The sequence below is a fragment of the Phyllosticta citriasiana genome (genome assembly GCF_038021145.1).
Source record: "Phyllosticta citriasiana strain CBS 120426 chromosome Unknown IWZ02scaffold_9, whole genome shotgun sequence".
In the NCBI taxonomy this organism is placed as follows: Eukaryota; Fungi; Ascomycota; class Dothideomycetes; order Botryosphaeriales; family Phyllostictaceae; genus Phyllosticta; species Phyllosticta citriasiana.
Window position 1 is genome coordinate 732,090 of NW_027117286.1, and position 13,677 is coordinate 745,766.

Below are 13,677 nucleotides of genomic sequence, written 5' to 3' on the forward strand. Positions count from 1 at the left end.
AAGGGGGCCAAGACAGATGCGGGTTTGGCGTGCATATTGCATCAACTTTTGGCGTGATGATACCATGAGATATGTCTGAAGATGAGGGTACATTGCACAAATGATTGGTAATTCTTTTAGTTCGGGATCACCAAAACACGACAAGCTTATCACTGCAATCATTTTCTGGGTCAGGTTTCACAGAGACGGCAGATTATTACGCGGGTTGGCAATGACATTCCCTACTTCACCTCGTCTATGGCGCGCATAGAATCACTAAAGAGCATTGGCAACACGGCAATGAAACAAGAAACCCCGAATTCATTTAAGCTCATCTAGTCGTAATCGTGCCCCTCCATCATGCACATAGCCTGTCCTTTACGGTAGTTGAGACTCGATGCCTTGCATCTTCACTTTCCTATCTTCTGACAATGCGCCATGGGAAATCGGTCTCTACCTTTTTTTTTTTTTTTTTCCAAAATTTTTTTCTCCCTCTTTCATCAGTGGTCGGTCCCATTCTGCTTGGGCACAAGCGGCTCAACGTTCCAAATGGCTTCGGCGTACTCGTCGATGCACCGATCAGACGAGAAGAAGCCCATGCGCGCGACGCTCGTAATGGCCTTGGTCAGCCACTCGTCTTGGTTCTTGTACGCCTCGTCAATCAGCTCGTGCGTCTTGATATAGCTGTTGAAGTCGTCCGAAACCAAGTAGTAGTCTCCGTGGTCCATGATGGAGCCAACAAGATGCCCAAAAGCACCAGCGTCGCCAAACATGCCAGACTTGATGGCATCGAAGACGGCAGCAAGGTCAGGGTCGAGCTTGTACGATCCGTAGACGTGGGCGTGCCGCAAGTCCTCAACATCTTCGGCCAAGTTGCCAAAGAGGAAAATGTTGTTCTCCCCAACTTCGCGGGTGATTTCAATCTGAAGAATGTCAATCAATGTTCCAAAGGGGAAGTGGTAAGGACTTACGTTTGCTCCATCACAGGTGCCAATGATGAGACCGCCATTGAGAACAAATTTCATGTTGCTGGTGCCGCTAGCTTCGGTGCCGGCAGTTGAGATGTGCTCGCTAATGTCGGACGCGGGCGTGATGATTTCGGCCTTGCTGACGTTGTAGTCCTCAATGAAAATCACCTTGAGAAGATCGCCGACGTCAGGGTCGGCATTGACAACGCGGCCGACTTCGCAAATCAAGTGGATGACGGTCTTGGCCATCCAGTACCCCGGAGCCGCCTTGCCCCCAAAGATGGAGACGCGAGGCTGGAGCTTCTTCTTTTCCTCAGGCTTCATCTTCTTGATTTGCAGGTAGCGATGAATTACACCAAAAATGTTGAGCTGCTGGCGCTTGTACTCGTGGATACGCTTGACTTGAACGTCAAACAGCGATGACGGGTTGACACTGACGCCGGTTGTGTTCTTGATGTGCTTGGCCAGGCGGACCTTGTTAGCGTACTTAATCTCCTGGAATTCCTTGCGGAAGTCTGCATCGTCTACGAATGCCTCAAGCTTGTGCAACAGTGTCAGGTCCTTCAAGAACTCGTGGCCACCGAGCTTGGATGCAATGAGCTCTGAAAGACGAGGGTTTGCCTGGTGCAGCCATCGGCGAGGCGTAATTCCGTTGGTGACGTTGGTGAATTTGTCCGGTCCATAAATGGCCACAAAGTCTTTGAAAATGGTGGTCTTGATAAGATCAGAGTGCAACTCGGCGACACCATTGACCTTGTGAGACCCGATCACGGCAAGATAGGCCATGCGGACCATCTGAGGTTGAGATTCCTCGACGATGGAAACCCGACGCAACATGTCGCGGTCCTTGGGGAAGTTTCGCTCGACATACTGCAGAAATTGCAGGTTGATGTCATAGATGATTTGGAGGTGGCGGGGCAGAAGGTATTGCATGAGCGGAACGGACCACTTCTCCAGCGCCTCGGGAAGCACCGTGTGGTTGGTATAACCAAAAGTCTTGGTTACAATGTTCCAAGCATCGTCCCAGTCCAAGCCTTCAATGTCCACGAGGATGCGCTGCAACTCGGGGATGGCCAGGGTAGGATGTGTGTCATTGAGCTGAATGGCCACCTGGGACGGGAAATCCTTCCACGCCCTCTTTGTCTTTTTGAAGCGGCGAACGATGTCATACAGCGACGCGGCGCACCAAAAGTACTGTTGCTTCAGGCGGAGCTCCTTGCCACGATCCAAGTTGTCGTTGGGGTACAGCACAGCCGAGATGGTCTCTGCTCTCTGTTGGTCGGCAACGGAGCTTTCATATTCTCCCGAGTTGAACTTTTGGAAATCAAATTCACCACTTGCGGCCTTGCTGCCCCATAGGCGCAAGTTATTTGTGGTGGGGGTGCTGTAACCAGGGACTGTGAAGTGTAAGCGCAATGCAGCCACACAAACGAAGAAAAGATTGTCTTACTTGGCACGTCGTACGCAACGGCCTGGACGATCTCTCCGCCCTCCCAAACGGCGACTTGCTTGCCATTGTCATCCCTAGATGGCCGTCAGACAATGGCGTGACACTCGAGACAAAATCCATGACTTACTGATACTTGCGGACGTGACCATGGAACTGGATGTCGACAGTGACGTCGTGCCTGGCGAATTCCCAGGGATTGAAGTCCAGCCAGTAATCTGGAACCTCGACCTGGTAACCATCGACAATCTCCTGCTTGAAGATACCGTATCGGTAGCGAAGGCCGTAACCCCAGGCGGGGAAATTGAGCGAGGCCATGCTATCGAGAAAGCAAGCAGCCAGGCGACCAAGCCCGCCGTTACCCAGCGCGGCGTCGTGCTCCTGGCCGATCACATCCTCGATACGGAAACCCAACTCGTCGAGTCCCTCTGTCAAAAATCGGGTCAGCCGGGATCAGCATCGGAAATGGCGATTGTCCTTACGCTTGGCAACGTCCTTCTTTCCAACATTGAGCATAGCATTGTCAAGGGCGCGGCCCATCAGGAACTCAAGGGAGAGATCTGCGCGAAAATCAGCCTTCAGCCCTGCCTCACTCTCGGGGCGTGGCCGGGATTCTCACAGTAGACGCGCTTCTGATCGGCAAACGTCTGCTCCTGCTGCGTCTTGTTCCAATCGATAATGAGACGGTCCCTGAAGGCCAGGGAGGTGCCGGCATAGGTGGCGCTGGAGTGGAATGGTGAGCGGGGAACGACAAGGATTTGGAGTGGCGCTTCTCACAAGTCATCGCAGTTGTAGAGGGAGCGAGCGAGGGTGGTTTCGATGTGGCGAATGGTTTCCCTCTCGGAAATAGTCAGCGTGGCGACATGGCCAAGGTGATGGGCAGTCAGAAGATACCTCGAATTCCTCTTGTGTCTCAAAGGGCTTTGGAGTCTGCGGCAGCGGTGATTAGACATGACGTGCAGGGAGTGGGCGGGTCGCGGGGGCACCTACAAACTTGGTCCAGCTGCGGATCAATGTCAGTCAATGATGGTCAACGAGGCGGGAGATTTGGACATACGCCTTTCTAGCGGGCTCAGGAATAGCGGCCTCGACGGCCTTGATCTCGGATGGGCCGAATCCAGTGACGGTCCTCTTGTGTTTGGGTCTGCTGAAGCCGGGGCCAACGGGGCCCTGTAGATCCGAGAGCGGGGCCCCCGTCGAAGGCCTCCGCTCGCGAGTTCCGGTAGACATGGCTGGAGTGAGAGAGAGGAAACGACTATTGAAACGGGGGTTGGGGGGGGGGGGGGGGGGGGGGATTGGGGATTTGCAGAAGGGGGGTTGAGAAAGACAGGCGCCTGAGGGCTTAAAAGGAGGGAGGGGGGACGAGAACGGCGTGCATACAGCAGCAGCAGCAGCAGCAGCAGGCAGGCCAGAGAGGTGCGCACCTTGGAGCTCTGCGCTGGGAAGAGCTAGTGCCAGGCTCGCCGTGGGGCCGGTGCTTGCGGTGCGTTGCGGGGAAGCTCCAGGAGCGGCCGGGGACGAAGTAACTCGCCAGTCGAATCTGCAACCGGCTGCGCTCTGTGACCTCACGTCGTAATCCTCCCCCCTCCCCACTCGATTCCCAGTTTTCTCGCCTGATGTGATCGTGATACAGTGTGCCCCCAGTACATGTTGCCCGCCTGTCCCGCGTCGCGCCCACAATCGGTGATCAAAAGTCTATCATCAAGCAGACACAGACTTGAAGCACTGTGCTGCTTGGCCTCTCCACCGCCCGCCTCGTGCCGCCATGCTTTTTTGGTCGTCAGTGGCAGCAGGCCTCGTCAACGTCGACAGGGGCATGCATCCTTGGGGTAATCGTGCTTGACATTCGACTATATCACGCATGCAGCCAGCCCCGTCCGCCTGCCGTCAGCTGTATCAAACATGCCACTCGTACGCTCCCGTGCTTCCTCCGAAATACAAGATGCTTTTCTTCCGCCCGTACCGAACCGATTGCCTCCCGAGATTTGACATGACCGAAATGCTGCCCGCGAAAGCGAGCAGCTACAAAATTGGGGGTATCTCTTGAGTTCGCCGTGACCAAAACGCCAGCATCGGTTTGTCCCGAGCGCCATGAGAGAGGATAAACAACGAAGGAAAAAAAGTTTGACACGGTTTGAGCGTCACGCCACGAGCTGTGCCCCCGTCATGGATACTGAGGGGCTGGGCTCCGGTGTCGTGATGCCATTGCACCACCTCGCCGAACCGCCGCCAAGCTGCAGCGGAGCTGGCCTGGTCTTCTCAGCCACAGGGGCAGACGCTGCAGCCTTTTTGGCCATGAGCACACCGGCGCGCAGCATGTCGTGAATCGAATCCTGGACAAACTCGGGGGTGAAGGAGTGCAAGTCGTAGTCCAGGTCGGCGAGGAGGCAGCGCTGGGTGGCCGACATTTGGCGAGCGGTGAAGACGCAGTTGGAGACGTGGTGGGCCCAGTGTCTTAGCGAGACGTGCGAGTCGTCGAGATACGAGGCGGCAAGCGCGAGTGCAGCCAGGACCAGCAGCTCGGGCTCGGCGGACGAGGCAACGGCAGCACCCAGGAACGGGCCCGTCGTCACGGGGACTGGGGAAGCGGGAGGGGACGGCAGAGAGGCGGCGGGAACGGGCAAAGATGCAGCATCCGGGCCCGAGGCGGACACCAGGGCCTCGCGCCACCTTTTGGCGAAGCGCATGCTCAGAGCGTCGAGGATGCAGGCTGCCAGGCCCAGCACCTCGAGAGGCAGGTGGGTGCGCTCGAGGTAGGCGGTAATGGTCGTCGTCGACGGCCTGCGGTTCGAAGCATTGGAAGGGGTGAGCTTAGCGAGGTAGGCGGCGCAAGCTGTTTGGTTGATGTTAGTCTCGGGTCCCATCCAGCGGAGGACAGGCACACACACACATACCTCTCAAGTCGTCATTTGGCCGCAACGGGCTTCTGGCCAGTTGAGCAGCAGAGGGGCTTGCTGGTGCGGGTTGCGGGGGCGTGGGCATGTTGGAGAGCGGCTCGTAATTGGCATAGTCGAGGTAGGCGTCAATGTCGACCGAGTCGATCGAGGCTCTGCGGGAGCCAGTGCCCTCGGACGATGGTGGGCTTTGCATGTTGGATCGATGGCGAGGATTGCAAGAAAAATCGAGTTGGAGTGGGAGCGGAGCCGGGGGGTTGGGGGTGGGTACAGGCAAGCCATGGGGGGCGTTGGCCCTATATGTAGCTGGGCTTGGTGGTTCAAAAGAGGAAGAGGTCAAGGAGGAGCGGAGCCCCTAGAGGGCAGGGCAGGGCAGGGCAGAGCAGAGGCAGAGGCAGAGGCAGAGGCACACTGGAGTGGAAAAGCCAGCGCATGGCTCCTGCCGCCCGACTAGCCGTTCGCGATCACAGGCTGCCCACTACTGACCTGATCCGAGCCAGCATCTCGAGCGCCCTCTCGCAATCTGCAGCCGAAGCTTCCAAAGAAGTGTGCACGGCAGACGACACCTTCTTCCAACCTCGTCCATTTCGATAGAGAATAGAGTATTACAAAAAACACCAAATACACACACAAACGGTACGGCCCGACGGACGTGTCAACATTGATCCGACCCGACTCGACTCTACCACAGTGACCGCACGCCCGGTGTTTCATCGCCCGCCAGCCCCCTCCCCCCTCCCCAGTATCTTGACCTCTTGTTCCTCTGCTTGGCCTGCAGTCAATGAGACGTCCTTGGGTCACGCTGTTCGGCGGGTAGCCTGACCGTGACCCTACGTCTCACGCCGTCCTCACCGGCAGCTACATCAAAATAATCGTCAGCGACGCCATGCTGCTGCATCTTGCTGGGCTGCGCTGCGAGTGTGCCTAAGCTCGAGCTCGAGCATGAACCTCTCGCGGACCGTGTGCACCCTCGCCAAGGAGCCCGGACAAGAGCCACCAAACTCTGTCTCCCTCCCTCCCTTTGGCTTAGCCGACAACGACTTCCGGTCCCAGAGACACAGACGCTCCGGTAGTCCATCTCCAGCGCAGCCTACCACCCAGCCACACACGCGTAAAAGTCCAAAAGTCCAAGTCATCGTCTCTGTGCCGAACTGCCCTGCGCCAGCCAGGCTCAATGTCGGTCCAACACCTCGTCACCCCGTATCTCAGTCGCGGGATACGAATATTGAATAAGAGAGGCGCCAAACACGGGCTTCTGCTCCTCGTCGTTGCCGATTCCGAAGTCTCTGCCCTACGGAATCCCCGACGACTGTTTTGATGTCGATTGGCGCTCGTTGTGGGCGTGTGCGTTTTGTTCCGAAACTATTTCTGAATACTTTCAGGCACCATCATCCACCGCTCAGCCACACGACACAAGCACACGCGACCTCCTGCTCCCGACCGAATCCCCCGAGCCCTTCATTTTCGTTGCTATACCGCACCGAATTTTTTTTAATTTTTTTTTTTCTTTCCTTTCGCTCGAGCAATTGCCTCTGATTTGCCCCCAAATATCCCATCCTCGCCCCGCTTCAGCGCCCCCTCGCCGCTGTCGGCCGTCTTCCCTAAAGTGGCCCTATGTACTGGTTGGTGCGACTTTTCTCCCTCGCTCGCCCCCGGATCGCGCCGGCTTAACAACGGCCCCTCCCTCCATCCGTGCCTAATAATTAGCCGTGACGTCCCTCGACCAAACTCGCGGGCAATGTGGATCTCGTCCTTCTCTGGTGGTATGATGTCGCTTGTGCCTGAGCTTCAAAGTTGCTGCTCCGGGCCCCGGAGTCGTGTCGTTCCCGACACGTGATTCTTCGACCGGCAAGGTATCTTGGGACGAATGAGGGCATGACTGCATATGTACGATGCTATTGATCTTTTCCATCTCGTCAATAACTTGTATGCAATAGACTTCTTCAGATCCACGAGTGCTTAGCGCTGTCTGGGCTGCATGCGACCCGGACAAGCCTCGAGCGCTGCTTCGTACTCTCCCCGGCAACATTATTTGTCGAAACGAGACCAATATTTGCGCCTCCCTGCGTCGTCTGTCCTTGCCAGTCTCACTGGCGCTTCTCTTTCGCTTACCTGAATGCCTATTCCTTTGATGTCAAGATCAGGGACTCGCACGCTACCACACGCCAGGGGTCCTCCGCAACGCCATGACTGCAGTCTCTGCTAGTGCTGACATGACATGTCAAGCCTTCGCGACCATTTTCTCCTTTGCGTCTTCCGACTCGCGCACGCGCCCCTCTATACACAAAACTGCCGCATTCGGAAGTGCCTTGGATTCCGCTTTGCCGCCGTTGCTAACTGAAGCTGGTCAAGGCCAGATGCCGTCACGCTAGCTCCATCTCTGTCATTTCCACCCGGACGAGATGGTGAGATCGTGAGGACCTCTGCGGATTTAGATCCGACGATTGTCATCAAGCGACGAGCAAAATGTCACATTGCTGCAGCCCTTGACAGGCTCCATTGCTCCGCGAGGCCAACGTTGCCCAGCCAATAATACATCATCACGCAAGCAGAGGACCGAGGACCTACCTATGTAGTGCGCCGCTCCGCTCCCTGCGCACCACCTCTGCCATCGACCACGGACGGACGTTCCCGCACAGCCGTAACCTTCGCCTTTCTTCCGCCGTCCTCGAACATGGCTCCGCACCAATCACGGGCCCAGCGCCTCCTCCCAATCCCGCCACCCCGCACTCAAATTTCCACCCTTCAAACCATCCCATACACCACCTTCCCACCCCTCCCCCCTCCCCTTAGCCTGGCCTAGCCATGCCTAGCGGCACGTTTTGCGCCTTGCCTGACCCAGCACGCAAACCCGACGAGCCAAACTCTCCTCGTGCCAACGCTAGCAGTGATCTAAAACTCAAATATCCGGGTTCGCAACGAGATGGTGGCCGTGAAAAGACTCTTCTTTCTTTCCTTCCCGTGCGTGCCAGACGCCCGTCAGCCACATAGCCGTTGCTTCTTCGCCTCTTAACCTGCCACACACGTCGTTGGATGCCAAGCTTCCGTTCTTCTTGGAAGATCGACGTGCTTTGTCTGGCCGTGGTTGACAAGGTAGGTAGCCTAGGCGACGCATGGTGGCCGTTTGCTCGCGGATGGATGGTGCGCACGGTACCGGGCACACGCGTGTAATGAGGAGAAAGGGCGGGAGAGTGTTGAGCCATGAGGATACGTGCTCCACGGCTTGGGGGCCGATTGCACACCCGGTTCAGTCATGGACTGGTGGGCGGGCTTCACGTGCCCATGCACTTGCACCATGTGTTCTTGTTCAAGGCACTTGAGAGTGAGAGCAAGTAGTGGAGCTTCGCAGTTTCAACATACGTGTCTTGTGTCACTGCGGCACAGCTGGAGGGAGACTTGCAAGTCACTTGCCCATGCCTCAACGACCTGAAGTCTCACACGAAGAAAATGCCATTACTAGGAGCTAGCATCAGCGCAGCAGATGCTAAACCCGAACAAGGCACGCAAACATGTTGAGCCTGGATCAAATAACCCATTCGCAATTGCTTTTTTTTTTTGGGGGGGGGGCAAGACAAGGAGAACGAGAAAGAACCAAGGAGAAAATCCCATCACTACAGCAGATGCAGTGAAGCACTAGCTCATGTAGCCCCTCATCCGAACATTGAAAGTCCATGGGAAACAAGCATGTCGCGTCAACCCCACATAAGCTTCATCATGTACACGGAGGTGTACGACACCCATCCACCAACATCCGATGAATCGAGTCCTCTCTCTGCACGTCCGACGCCAAGCCGCTCCGGGTTCGTAGTTTGGCTTTTGATTTCGTGCCCTTCGCCGTCCAAGGCACGTGCAGTGTGCCCACTGACCTAGATTTGCGTCTGGTCTTCCTGCTTTTCATACACATCTCCACGCACCCCAATGCAATCCTGCAATCAAAGTCAAAAACTTGTGTTCGATGTGACTGGTGCCGAAAAGAAGCTGACGCGTGCTTGCCCATCATCACAACCAAGGCAAGGATACTGCATTAGGCTAGAGAAATGGATCTTGATCTGGCCAAAGCGGAAGGACAACGACATGCCACGTTCAATGCGCAGCCTCACTGGGCCTTTTTGGGGCCCCGTGCGCCTGCGCCGCCAAAGCGTGCCGGGCTCGTCGCGTCAGCGACCTGCTTGACCGCCTTCTTCAGGCTCTCCCAAATTTGTCGGAGCTGGGGAGGGGCACTCTGGTTTTGCACCAGAGCATCAATCCTAGCCGTCAGCTGCGCAATGGCACCTTGTACGAACGCACTTTGCGCAACACGGGCGCGGAAGAAGACGGTATAAAACAGAAGCAGGAGCCACGAGCCCTTCTGGAACAGGAGAGCGGATACGGCAATGCGGAACCACAGCGTGATCTCGAGGAGAGCGACTAGGGACATGGAAGCGTCGTAGTACTCCTTGACGAACTTGCCAATGGTGTTGGAAAGAGGAGACTGCGGGGGTCGATTGTTGGGAGACGACGACTCAGAAGCAGGAGGCGGCTGCAAAACCGGCAGAAGATTCGTCCGCGTGTACGTGAGGACATGGAAGATGGAGTAGACAGCGAATGGCAGCATGGCAAGGGGGACTTGGAAAGTGTTTGAGAGCCATGCGACGGCCATGACTGCAAGGTTCGAGTCAGCAGCGGAATCAAAACAGAAGAGACATGAAGTAATGGTCGTCCTTAATTTGAGTCGAGCATTGAGAGGGACGGGAAAACATACGCAGATACTGCACATTCTCGTCGGCTATCAGGCCAAGAAGTCCATTGGGTTTGCCAGCGCGCACGCGCGCGCGGTAAGCCTTGTATACGACGATGCCATACGTGGCTGCAGCCGCGAGGAAAGCCAGGCGGTACGAGAAGCGAGCCGAACGAGACGCGTAGTTGAAGCTGATGTAGGAGAGACCGTAACGGAAGGTCGCAAAGAGTAGCGTGAGGTGCCCAGCAAACCAGGCAAACTGCAGCGTCTTGGCCAGCTCAATCAGCCTCTGTTGCAGAGGCATCGCCGCAGGCGGTGGTGGGGCCATTGTCGGGTGTGCTGCTGCTGCAGTGTTTGTTGTCAGCTAGATGGTCGGCCACCGTGTCAAGATTGCGACCAAGGCAAGCAATGGCGCTCTCGACGACTTGACGCGTGCCGTGCGAGGTGGAATGAGTCGAGGGAGCGTTTTCCAATGGTGCGTAGGACTGTGTTGGCTTGGCGAGAGTGCAAGGGGCGTGGGCAAGGTAGGTGGGAGACTTACAACGAAGGGTCTGGGTCGGAGGAGGTGATGGATTTTGAACGAGCAGGGTCAGGTAGGTCGGGTAGGTAGCTATGCACCTAAGCTCCCAGGTCGAGGATGGATGAGGCAAGGTGGAGGGAACCGAAGACTGCCTGACGTGGGTGGGTGCTGTGGGTAGATGCTGGGTGAGGCCGAGGCGGCAAGATCAGGGCAGAGGCCAACCCGCGGCACTTCGGGCAGTGACGAAATAATCATCCCAGCACTTCCTCGCTCTTCCACCACCACGTCACGTGCTCCACCAATAGCCTGGCGCAGCAGCTAACCAGGTATGTTTCCCATCTATTCATTCACCTCTACGATGGGATCTATCCATCCAGAGTCCCAATCATCGTGTCAGGCCGTCCTGCTTCAATTAACCAGCTCGACACGCGTATGCACGCTCACTCTGCAGCTACGACAAGGAGATTAAATTCGATTACGGATGTGTCGGTATAGAATACATGGCAAAGAAGCAATCTGTGTAGCCCCTGCCACCTGCTACCCTCCACAATGCGATCTACCTGTGTAAATAGCTGTCAACCTAAGGAGACTGCAATGCTGGAGGTATCAATCAAGCACGATTATGGAAAAACGCAAACAGACAGAGAAAACAAAAAGAAGGGGGCGGTTTTAGTAACCTGGAAGAAAGGAGAAGAGTCGAATTGAAAGGCAAGGAGAGGGGCGAAAGGACCGCAACCGCATAGGCGTGGAAACAAGAACAAGACAAAGTGAAATCGAGAACCCAGTTCAAGCAGAACCATCCCCCGGCGCGCGCCAACACCCCAACTTGCATCGCCGTCGTTGTCTCTTTTATTAGCTGTGTCCCTACGATTGCCCTAGAATGCCGCCGCAAGTCGGAAAAAAAGGGTCTAAGGAGCGTTCATCGAAAGTGGTAAAGGAAAGGCTTTTGATCCTGTCGTGTGGGCAAAGTGTGGGCTCAAGGCTTGTCTCCTCGCTGAGACACTTGCAATGACGGCGGCCACGTTGCTTAGCGCAGCGAGAAGCCCTTTCTCTTGCCCTTTTCTTCGAGCGGCCTGCCACTCTCGATTCTCGCCTTCTTCTCTTCGAGGTCTTGTCGCTGCTTTTCGAGCTGCTCCTTCATCTCTCGGTGTCGGGCGTACAGCTCCTCTTCACTCTGCCTGAGCTTGCTCTCCTTTTCGGCCACCTTCTGCTGGAACACCATCTTCATTTCCTGTTCCATCTTCTGCAGCTTCTGCTCGTGGAGCGTGCGCTCTTCCTCCTGCTTGACCGCGGGGTTGACCTCCTTGAAGACGCTCGGGTCTTGCGAGACACCCATGGAGATGAGCTTGTCGGAGCGGTAGTTCTCGTACAGCGAGTTGTTGGTGTGTTCCTTGAGCTCCTCCATGTGCGTGCGGATCAGCATTTGACGAAGCTTGACGAAGTCGCAATGCTCCTCGTTGTCGACTTCGATGATGCCCCAAGGGTAACGACGACCCCGGACCTTGCGTCCATCCGAAGTCGTCACGTCCGTGTTGGCTCCGACGACGGCGAAAGGAACCTTGGAAAGGATCTCGGTGTTCTCGGCGATTGTCTCCTCGTCGTCCATCTCGTACCGCGGGCCCTCGAAAATTTGGATTCCATGGTGGAGGATATCGGCCAGAATCTGGACAGTGCCCGTCAGCGTCGGCCACTCACAGTGTCAGAACCTTGCTTACTCTCTGCTTGAATGCGGCGATTTCCTCATCGGTCAGCGTGTCAGCCTTAGCAATGACGGGAATAAGATTGACCTTGGTGTGGAGGCGGCGCATGACCTCCACGTCCAAAGGCTTCAAGGAATGACCCGTAGGTTGGATGAAATAGACGCAAGCATGGATGCGATTGTCAACAATGTTCATGCGGTTGACCTTGTTCTCTGCGTCAAGATAGGCATCGAAGCGCTGCTCGATGTTTTCGACGATTGGGCGCCAGGAGTCGTCATTGTTGACAAAGTCACCGAAGCCAGGAGTGTCGACAACGGTAAGACGAAGTCTGACACCATTCTCCTCAATGTCGGCACTGATGGACTGGACGGCGACCGTCTTGGGGATGATGTCGAGAGAAGGGGCCTTGCGCTCCTTGGGTGGGTAAAGAGAGGTGTTGAAGAGAGTATTGACAAGGGTCGACTTTCCCAGTCCAGACTCGCCTAGATACTATTCGTCAATTCCACAGCCACACGTGCGCGAACCCTTGTCGCCGGAGATTGGCCACGTACCAACGACCATCACATTAAAGTTGAAGCCCTTGCGAACAGACTTGCGGTGCCATTGATTGGGCAGGTTGGCGAAACCAACGTAGCCGGTAAGCTTCCTCCTCACGATGTTCCTCAGGTCGGATGCAGCCGCGGCGGCGGCCTTGGGGTCCTTGGACGACACGGTCTGCGGAGAAGACCCTTGAGGGCCATTGGGCATCATGTTGCTGCTCTTGACATTTCCATCGGGCGTTGCGATCTTGCCGTTGGGGACGGGGGGCGCTTTCGAAGGAGGAGCCGCCGCAGGGGCAGGGGTGGCGTTGGAGGCTGCGAAACTCTAGATTAGCTGCCTGTCGGCACAACTTTGAGAGAGTGACCATGGCTGAGGCCGCGTGCCTGCCGGCAATGGGCGACGATTGTCGAGCGCGAGCGGCGACGTGCTGGAGTTGAACGACGACGACTGCCAGCGAGGGTGCGGGCCGCTCGCTGGTTCGGCGGAAAGAGATGGCTGAGGACGGAACGCAGACACAATGGCCCGACTGCTTGGGGGGGGGGGGGGGGGGGGGGGGGGAGGAGTAGGGGCAGGGAGCTCACCCATGACGAAGGAGAAGTAAGCGTTGGCTTTGGCAATGGAAACGAGAGACTACTGTAGGCGACAGCGTGGTCAGCGAGTGAAGAGTGTCGAGAGGAAGAGACGAGGAGGTGGTGAGAAGCCAGCGGGGGAGGTCGGGCGGAGATGGCCTCGGAGGCGTAGTGGTGCTAGCGGGTCGGGCAGGCACAGGGTGCAGGACTCACCAGTCAGTCTAGAGATGCAGAGGAGTGGGCGTTGGCGATGGCAGAAGACGGCGAGGGAAAATGGGGCTTTGACGCGAGTCCTCGGCCGCTGCTGCAGTTGGCAGATGGTGTTGAGGCAGGTGTTGTCGAC

The 13,677-nt window shown here is 56.5% G+C and overlaps 4 protein-coding genes across 4 annotated transcripts; all 4 read right to left on the minus strand.

Moving 5' to 3' along the window:
- Positions 1-187: 187 nt before the first annotated feature.
- Positions 188-3,624, minus strand: IWZ02DRAFT_522265 (glycosyl transferase; the record flags this gene model as incomplete). Its single annotated transcript, XM_066770828.1, has 7 exons — positions 188-2,344; positions 2,398-2,471; positions 2,525-2,822; positions 2,877-2,954; positions 3,014-3,117; positions 3,172-3,324; positions 3,452-3,624. 7 exons carry the CDS (start codon positions 3,622-3,624, stop codon positions 480-482), a joined length of 2,745 nt encoding a protein of 914 aa, XP_066621219.1. The 3' UTR covers positions 188-479.
- An 864-nt stretch (positions 3,625-4,488) lies between these two features.
- Positions 4,489-5,576, minus strand: IWZ02DRAFT_313155 (uncharacterized protein). Its single transcript, XM_066764091.1, has 2 exons — positions 5,283-5,576; positions 4,489-5,227 (listed from the first exon to the last, which is right to left on the minus strand). Exons 1-2 carry the CDS (start codon positions 5,482-5,484, stop codon positions 4,536-4,538), a joined length of 894 nt encoding a protein of 297 aa, XP_066621220.1. The 5' UTR covers positions 5,485-5,576; the 3' UTR covers positions 4,489-4,535.
- Positions 5,577-9,126: 3,550 nt separating this feature from the next.
- On the minus strand, positions 9,127-10,742 carry IWZ02DRAFT_313204 (uncharacterized protein). Its single transcript, XM_066764092.1, has 4 exons — positions 10,547-10,742; positions 10,030-10,350; positions 9,272-9,929; positions 9,127-9,214 (listed from the first exon to the last, which is right to left on the minus strand). The coding sequence occupies exons 2-3, from the start codon at positions 10,331-10,333 to the stop codon at positions 9,385-9,387; spliced, it is 849 nt and encodes a 282-aa protein (XP_066621221.1). The 5' UTR covers positions 10,334-10,350; positions 10,547-10,742; the 3' UTR covers positions 9,127-9,214; positions 9,272-9,384.
- Positions 10,743-11,317: 575 nt separating this feature from the next.
- Positions 11,318-13,476, minus strand: IWZ02DRAFT_313244 (cell division control protein 3/GTP binding protein). The gene is made up of 5 exons (XM_066764093.1): positions 13,347-13,476; positions 12,777-13,079; positions 12,241-12,707; positions 11,606-12,188; positions 11,318-11,515 (listed from the first exon to the last, which is right to left on the minus strand). Exons 1-5 carry the CDS (start codon positions 13,348-13,350, stop codon positions 11,502-11,504), a joined length of 1,371 nt encoding a protein of 456 aa, XP_066621222.1. The 5' UTR covers positions 13,351-13,476; the 3' UTR covers positions 11,318-11,501.
- Positions 13,477-13,677: the final 201 nt, after the last annotated feature.

Excerpts from the sequence above, each read along its gene's own strand:
- IWZ02DRAFT_313155 (XM_066764091.1), bottom strand. The coding sequence starts at position 5,484 with ATGCAAAGCCCACCATCGTCCGAGGGCACTGGCTCCCGCAGAGCCTCG. Across the intron at positions 5,228-5,282 it reads TGACGACTTGAGAGGTATGT|CTTGCGCCGCCTACCTCGCT; the intron begins GTGTGTGTGCCT and ends TCAACCAAACAG.
- IWZ02DRAFT_313244 (XM_066764093.1), bottom strand. Across the intron at positions 12,708-12,776 it reads CTTTAATGTGATGGTCGTTG|GCGAGTCTGGACTGGGAAAG; the intron begins GTACGTGGCCAA and ends AATAGTATCTAG. Across the intron at positions 12,189-12,240 it reads TCGCCGCATTCAAGCAGAGA|ATTCTGGCCGATATCCTCCA; the intron begins GTAAGCAAGGTT and ends GGCACTGTCCAG.
- IWZ02DRAFT_313204 (XM_066764092.1), bottom strand. The coding sequence starts at position 10,333 with ATGGCCCCACCACCGCCTGCGGCGATGCCTCTGCAACAGAGGCTGATT. Across the intron at positions 9,930-10,029 it reads CGAGAATGTGCAGTATCTGC|TCATGGCCGTCGCATGGCTC; the intron begins GTATGTTTTCCC and ends CGAACCTTGCAG.